Raw genomic sequence first — 8,270 nt, 5'->3', positions numbered from 1 at the left:
CTTTATTTATTTGTTTGCTGGTTTGTTTGTTTGTTTTGTTTATACATGCACTGGGTACAGTCAGAAGCGCGGGAGGGTGAGAGAATTCCCCAGAGCCAGAGCGGGGAGCAGAGTAGGCAGAAGGACCGAAGTACACTGCTGAGGGGAGCAGCGGGCGGCAGGAGAGGTCTGCGCGCCATGCGGGACCCTCCGCCGGTGGCCGGGGAGCAGCCGGGGATCGAACCGGTGCCGCAGAGGCCGCGGGCAGCTTCGCAACCCAGCGCTCAACCGCTGCGCCACCGGGGAGGCCCTCACTGTCTAGTCTTGAGCTTCTCTTCTGTTAAATGAAGAATTTGGATTAGATGGGGAGAGGAAGTAAATTTCACACCAAGTACATTCTGACAGATAGGTGGTTTGACTGCCTAGATTGTGGTGTTGAGGAAAAATATATGTTTGCAGCCAACTCAAAAGGAAAGAGGCCTGGGATTGATTAGTGATGCCTGTCACAGGTGAGGGTAGAGGCAGCTGTGGGAGGAGTTTTCCATCACTGAAGTAAGGAGATGCTCTCTTCTCAAGTAGTTGATGGTTTCTTGCAAATTGTCACTGATTCTCTGTGAGCAACACACAGAAAACCAGGGGATTCAGAATCCAGGAATACACAGGAAGCAGCATTTGGCTTGTTCAACTGTTTTTTTTATTATTATCCATAACTTGGGTTTGAATAATCTGTCCCCTGATACTACTGTATTTCAGAAATTGCTACCTAAGGCAAATTCTCCAGTTTTAAACTCATTTCCTGAGTCGGGCTTTTTAAACCCTGCATTAAATATTGATCTGCCCTGGAGAAATCTAATTTATTTAGTAGAGACAGGTTCAACTCCACCAGAACTGTCAAACCCAGAAATGGGGCCATGCCCCTCCTGAAGCAATAACCATCTAGGATGGTGACAGATAAGCCAAGGACACGGCAACCCTCTGAGCTTAGGAACAGGCCTGCTCTTCTGGTCTCCCTCTCACCAGGTTGTCTGAGTGTCTTTGAGAACCTTCCTAGGAGGAGGGATATCTGACAGTCCAAGTGTCCACTCTGTGCTAGGGAGACTCCCCACCCACAGCCTTAAGCCCTAGGGGTCTGTGAAGTGAACTGCTGGAGCCTTTGCTGCTTGTTCCCAGTGTACTCACATTCTGGGGCACTTGCTCCCAAACTCTCTGACTTTCAATGTCTGCAGCCACTCCCTGGAGTCCTGCTTCTGGCCCAGGAAGGTGACAATTCCATTTGGACACTGGTTTTTAACCTCAGCCCCAGTGAACTTGGACTTGATAGCTTTTCTGAATGACAACACACTGCATGTCCCCTAAAGGAACCCCTGTTTATTCTTATCAGTATGACTCCCACAAATAGACTTGACCTGGCACACGCTGGGGACAGGAGCCGCACGTCCCCACACAGCCTGTACACACACCAGGTGGGTCAGAAGACCCGGCTCCTTGTCCGGCCCATCCCTGGAGCTGACCTCCTTCAGAAGCACTTGCTTCCATCACTTTGCATGCTGAGTTGACCCCACTTAATATCTCCATGATCTCTGCTTTCACGCACAAAAGTCAAAAGTTCCCTCTCGAATTTCTGGCAACATCCGTGTGGGACCCTACAGACCAGAGTCCCTGCAGCAGGGGACACAACTTATTCTGTGAATTAGGAAACCAAATTGTAATGAAAATCTCAGCCTGTTACCCTGCCATACCTGCATTTTCTCTGCTAATATAGTCAGCGATTCCACAAGGTATGTGGTATCACTATCCCACCGGGAGATATGAGGAGGCTGTAGCCACTGGCTACCTGAGGCTAATTGAACTAAATGAAAATTTCAGTTCCTAAATCCCACACGCCAATACTCAATACGTGGCCAGTGACAATATTGACAGTGCAGAATCACAAGACGTTTCCATCCTCACACAAAGTTCTGTTGGACAGCTCTAAGAGGCACAGAGTAACATCCAAGCCACATGGACACGGAGTAGCAGAATCGGCATTTAAAGCAGGCCAGTTTGGCAGCAGAGCCCAAATGCCGTTCCACTGCCCTCGCCTGCTGTTGAAAGTAATTCAGAGAGCAAAGCGATGAGATGAACGAGAGGTCGAAAAAGAGATCTCATCGGAGTGAAGTCTTCCGGAGGCACGTCAGAGACCAGACGGCTTCACCAACCACACGGCTGCTGGCCACGGCACCTTGGGCAACATGGTCCTGACGCTGCCCTTGACCCCAGCGGAGATGTCTTCCCAGCCGGGAGGGAGGCTTGGGCCCTGTTTTCCCTGAGGCCCTCCCGCCTCCTATGCTCCTGGAGAGGGGGCTCAAGCACCATTGAGCTCAAAAGAATGTCTTATGAGCTAGCAAGCTCCGAGACTTCTGGGGATGGTGGCGGTCACTTGAGGTCACTCAAGGTCCCCGAGCACATTTTGTGCTTTACTTGCAGTTTTGAGTCAATTATCATTTATGACACTCCTGGGCAGTTCTCTGATTTAGGCGCTTTACACATATATAATCTAAATTCTGGAGCCCATGTGGCTCCAGAATGTTCATGAACTAAAAGCAATTTGAAATAATTTATTTTGATCTTTATCTTTCAATGTTAAAGGGATTTGAGTTACAGATTATAGCATCACTTTTTTTTTTGCACTGTGGATATGAACTTACACTTTATTTTTTTAAATAGCTTTAGTGAGCTATAATTCACACACCATACAATTCACCTATTTAAAGCGCATGATAATTTTCAAACCCTTCGTCATTTCAAAAAAGAAGCTTCCTACCCATCTGCAGTCCGCCTCCTTACTCCAGCTCCCCTGCCCGCTACCATCCATCCACTTTCTGTCTCCACAGATGAGCCTGTTCCATGGGACATCGCACACAAATGGTATCAGACAACATGTGACCTTTTGTGACTGGCTTCTTTCGTTTGGCATCATATTTTATCAAGTGTTAGCATTTCATTTGTGTTGGCAAATAGCATTTGTGATGGGTATGGACCCATCACACCTTCCCCATTCATCAGCTGCTGGACCAGGCTGCTAGGAGTAATGCCGTGAGCACTCCTGCACAAGCTGTGTATCGACGTGTGTTTTCATTCTCCTGGGTCTAGACCTAGGAGTGGCATGCTGGGTCACATGGTAACTCTATGTTCCAGATGCCAAGAGACTGCCAAGCTGGTTTTCCAGGGAAAGTCAGTCTAGACCCACACCTGGTGGATGTCAGGAAAGAGCTCTAGGGCTTGCTGCTCTTAACACTTCAAGAATTACTAGTGGATTGGATCAGACTGGGAGGCAAAGTTCTGTATGGAATGAAGCCAATTCCCAGGCCCCAACCCTTGCTTCCCACACATGCCACCAACGCTGTCCAGCCACTCGTCCCCCAGAGCTCTCCTTCCTGGCCCTGCACATCTAGTTAGTAGTAAAGATAACTTTGAAGTTGTGACACTGGGGGGCCATGGCCTCCCCATGTGCACACTGTGTATTCAGCTCTCCTGCACCTCAGGCATCTGCTTCACCCCAAAGCATCCCAGCTTGCAGCAGACACAGGGCTTGGGGGGTCTCAGATGGCCTCGCTTGGGCACTACGGGCTTCCCTAAGGTCTCAGCAACCTTCGGCCTGAGGGGAGTCCTCTGGAGAAGCAAGCGGAGCATGACGGCTTAGGGAGAACCTCTGAGAACTATGGCCATTGATGGGGAGAAAACTGTTATTTTATCTTCTATTTGTTATAGAATTTCAAAGAAAATAAGCAGTTGGGCTGCTCACGTTAATTATTCTCAGTCAGGAGGAGAAGCATTGGGAAAAAGGAACTCTGTCTTCCAAAGCTACATGAAGCTTCTCTTCTTGGCATTGCTCTAGATGCTGGGCCTTTGATCTACCATGGAGTCCACTCTCTTACAGGACTCCAGTCGCAGCTGTGAGGTGTGGCCTGGCCAGGAATCCCAAACAGCTACACGAGGATCTCAAAAGTTGCTCAGAAAAGGCCTACCTCTCATATCTCCTTCCCAATGTGAGGCTACAGGCCAGGACCTGATGAGGAGAAATCAACTCCAGGGGAAGCCCCTCCTGCCACAGAACAGGCAGGCCAGGTGGCCTCTGGTAGGAAATGAAAGCAAGACCTGGCAGAGAAGGCCACCAGTTTCGTTTCCTGCCCTGACCTCCTGTGACTCACTGCACCCACAGCCTCATCGGGATCATCCCAAGGAAGTTTGTATCTAATGCAAGGTGACCAAACACCCCAGTTTTCCCAGGACTAAGAGGGCTCCAGGTGTGTTGTTTTGAAACAGGAACAGTCCCAGTCAAACCAGAACTAGTTGGCCACCCCAAGTAGTGATGACCAAAACCTGTGGGTTGATTCTCCAAGAGAAATCACTGATTTGAAGAACTGAGGGGTTGAAAGTCTCCCTGGCATCCTCTGGATCATCTTAGGTCTCAGAGTTCAAGGGTGAAGACCGTGTATAGGACAGGGGAGGGTGGGGCAAGTGAAAGCAGTGGAATTGCACCCATAGCACTAAAGTGTCACTCCACATCTCCACCCAGCCCATCTCCCAGTTCCCAGGTCTATAGCTATGTGACAGCCACCTGCACTATCCAACCCTGCCCAGACATGCCATCCCCCAGAGCTCTCTTCAGTATCAATTAGCTAGAAAAGGTAAGGCTTGGGTATAGCTGCTGTGGTTAGTTACCTCCCAAGGCCACCCTCACTAAAGGAAGTTTGATTTACCAATCAGTTACCCAGCCTCAGGGCATGCAGAACTGAGATGGCCAGCCCTAGGCACTGAGCGGTGGCAGCTGCTTTCCTCTTCACTTCTGATTTAGGGTAGGCAGCTGACCAGGCCCGACCAAAGAGATGTCAAAGCAAATCTTCTGGGGGAATTCTGGAAAAGGTTTTCCTCTCTGATAAAAGGAGGCTTGCAAGGAAACTTCTGCCACTTCTCCCTGGCTTTGAAGTCATGAAGTGATAAGAAAATTTTGGAATTCTCAGCCATAATTGTGTGAGCATGAAAGGTCAGGGGCAGGCACACAGCAAGGAAGGGAGGAAAGAGGATTACAGAGGAGCCAACCCAAACCCTGTCATTGCAGAGTTACTGAACGAACGCTCTACTTCAGATGTCTGATGTGAAAAAAACTAGACTCCTCTTTAAGAAGTCAGCATAATGGATATCCTATGGTTTGCAACTGAGCACTCTAGACGGATGAGAAGATGCAACTTGAAGTCCTGCAGCAGAGAAAGTCATGAGAGGACACTTAGATTTTCACCTTCTGTGCAGGTAAGACACCTGCCCAGCCCAATCTGACAGATGAGCATCGTGGGTGCCCAAACTCTCCAAGTCAGGAAATTCACAAGTTTCCTCCTCCAGCACTTCCTCAACATCATCCTTGGGGTAGGAGGGCCATGGGGCCACCCCCACAGGACGTTCCAGCAAAGGGAGCCCAATCCATCACCCCAAGTTCCTTCCTTTGGTGTGGGTGGTGGTCAAGAGAAGAAGATTAGCAGCACACGGTCATGCGTCATCTCTATGCCCCAACTTCTTCTGGACAGTGGTGCCAGCCCTTAGGTTATTGTGAGGACACTAAGGAAATGTCAAGTGTACCTGACACTGTGTCACGGGTCCTCCAGTTCAATGATTCACTAGAACTACTCACAGACTAAGAATAACTGTCATACAGATGATGACAGTTTTTTATTGCTAAAGAATACAGATTAAGATCTATGCAAAGGAATATAATGAAAACCAGGCATGAGCTTTCATGGCCTGGAGCTTTCAGTCAGCCAGGAATTGTTTAGCCTGGAAATGTATAGACAATGCTTAATTTTCCCAGCAGTGGCGATATATACAAAAGATTGTCAAACAGGGAGAATCTTGGTGGTTTATCACTAGGCATGAGGTACCTAGTTCCATGGCTGACCATACTCAATCTCTAGCCCCTCCAGAAGCCAAACTGATATGGTCTCACCCAGGGTCTCTGCATAAATCACACAGAGATTGTGAACTAACTGGCGTGGCCCAAGGCCCCAGGTAAACAAACACACTTGTTATCAGGCAGCATATTGCAAGAGCTTGGAGGTTATCTCCCAGGAGGCAGTCAAGGGCCAGACCTTTCTTTGAAATGTACAAGATCTGAACATCCCAGGCCTGCTGAGTTGCCCCCTTTACTGCACATAAGAAGCACCCATGTTGTATTTCTTACATAGGGCTGACATCTGCCCCCATGCACATCCATCCTTTGTCACTAGTACACCCATAGCCTCATATGGTTTCAGTGAAAATCCTATGTGGATAGATCCTGCAACAGAGAGAGGGCAGGCTTGATCTAGAACATTAGAGGGTATGGCATAGACTGAAAGTCTGGGCTGAGGGAATAGAAGGGCTCAGGTGCTGACTCTGGCCTCCAGGTACTTCACTTTTGCCTTTTAGTGGAGAATCCCTTCTGCATGGCAGTGTTTGGGGAGGCAAGAGAGAAGTTGTATGAATGGATGAAGAATTCATATGACTAATGACAGCTAAGGAACCTCAAAGTCACCTGGGTGACCTCTCAGCCTCCCAGAAGCACAGGTTCATGAATAGCCTGAGGTGATTCCAGAGGGACACAGGTGACCCAACTTCAACCAAGATTCTGCCACTTTCTAGCACAGAAACTTTTAGGACAGACGGATTTCCTGAGATCAGCTGCCCCCTGTGCTCCATGGGAAAACAACCCTTGCTTCCACAGGGTGCCTGGGGACGTGAGTGGGCTGGTGTATGCGCATGCCTGATGAATGGCCAGGGCCCATCACAGTCACTGCTCCATCAAACAGGAAAGTCAGTTTCACTACTTTGTAGCCCCACATTGAAGGTGTCACCATCAGCACTGAGCTCACAGACTCCACCCACCAGAGCCTGGATAAGCTCTTCGCTCTAATTGACAGTCTGCAGAGTCCATCGAGAGGAAGGAAGGTGGGCAAAGGCAGAAAAGAAAAGTGAGGTCGACCCTCTGACAGTGCAAGCAGAGAAGCCAACGAAGCCAGGGTGAGACCTGCAGAAGTCCACTCCTCCAGGGCCCTTGAGCCCATGAGCGCTGATTCTGCATTAAGGAACAATCATGAACGCCTTAAGTCATTAAAAGAAAGGTAAATCTGTTCAACACGGTTTAAGTATACAGAAAACCAAAGATGCTGTACACTGGAGCAATATTACCATTACAAGCAGGAAAAGGTGAGCGTTACAAGTGTCTGAAAGACTGAGTATAAAGGAGCTTCCTTCTTTGATGATGCTGGATAAATGGAGCTTCACCAAAAGAACATACAGCGTCTTTTCGCCTCAGCAAGGTGTTATTTAGGTAGAAGGAAAGTGATGGAAATGGGTAAAGGGGGGAGAAGCAGATGGGGCTAAGGATTTGTCCTTCCATTGGAAAATAGAAAGTCTCCTACTTGACTGCGCAGCTAGAGACTCAACTTCTGCTAGAGGAGCCCTCAGTGCTCCTGGACCTTCCTGGGGGTGCAGGGTGTGTCGCGGCCCCGGCACAGCAGCATGCACTCCAGCCGCTTGCAGTGCTCCCGGAGCTGCTTCTCCCGGGGCAGCAGGAAGGTGAGGACCTTATTTCGAACAATGCCCCTGTCCTCCTCCTCCCTGAGTCGCTGCTTCACGCGGGCCGCCTGCTCCTCCTGCTGTGCCAGGATCCCATTCATCTCGCAGAAAGCGTCTTCCAAATAGCGGATGGCCTTCAGTGCCTCATTCTTAAAGTCCTCCAGCTCCTGCTGCACACCAGCTACCTTCTGCTGCAAGATCTCCAAGTCAGCAGGTGGTGGGAGGCAGGAGGGCCATGATGGGGGGAGGGAAAAGTCTCCAGAGTGGAGGCCACTCTCCACCATCTTCTTCCCCTGTAAGGTATTCACCTTCATGAGAATAGACCCAGCTTGATAGAGTGGTTCCATCCTGCAAAGAGAAGGAGTTAAGAGATTGGCCAGGTCAGTGGATTTTTTTTTTTGGGGGGGTGGGGTTCTACAAACACAGTCTTTAGGAGCACAGACAGCCTGCCCATTGTGACATCAAGTCCCCTGCAGCCAACCAGAAAGAAAGCCACAATCCATTCATTTGCATATTGTAGCCCCCTTGTTTGGTTACCCAGCACCAATCTGCTCACCTACCCAAGCTCCTCCTCCCGAGATGTGGATTCTGATTAAGTCATCACCTTTCCAGAACCAGAGCTCAATCTCTTCTTTAATCTGAGGAACAAACTGAGCCCCAGAACAGGGAAGTAAAGGGGCCAGAGCAAAGCAAGTGAGTCCAGG

At 49.3% G+C, this 8,270-nt stretch overlaps 1 protein-coding gene across 1 annotated transcript; it reads right to left on the bottom strand.

The window, feature by feature from the left end:
• Positions 1-7,101: 7,101 nt before the first annotated feature.
• CCDC182 (coiled-coil domain containing 182) lies at positions 7,102-8,003 on the bottom strand. The gene has a single exon (XM_037494293.2). It carries the CDS (start codon positions 7,911-7,913, stop codon positions 7,452-7,454), a length of 462 nt encoding a protein of 153 aa, XP_037350190.1. The 5' UTR covers positions 7,914-8,003; the 3' UTR covers positions 7,102-7,451.
• Between the last annotated feature and the right edge of the window lie 267 nt (positions 8,004-8,270).

The sequence above is a fragment of the Talpa occidentalis genome, unplaced genomic scaffold (genome assembly GCF_014898055.3).
Source record: "Talpa occidentalis isolate TD23 unplaced genomic scaffold, MPIMG_talOcc4v2.1 talOcc4.7, whole genome shotgun sequence".
NCBI classification, from domain to species: Eukaryota; Metazoa; Chordata; class Mammalia; order Eulipotyphla; family Talpidae; genus Talpa; species Talpa occidentalis.
The sequence above is the reverse complement of the archived record's forward strand: the minus strand, read 5'-3'. Positions and strand labels throughout refer to the sequence as shown.

Excerpts from the sequence above, each read along its gene's own strand:
- CCDC182 (XM_037494293.2), bottom strand. The coding sequence starts at position 7,913 with ATGGAACCACTCTATCAAGCTGGGTCTATTCTCATGAAGGTGAATACC.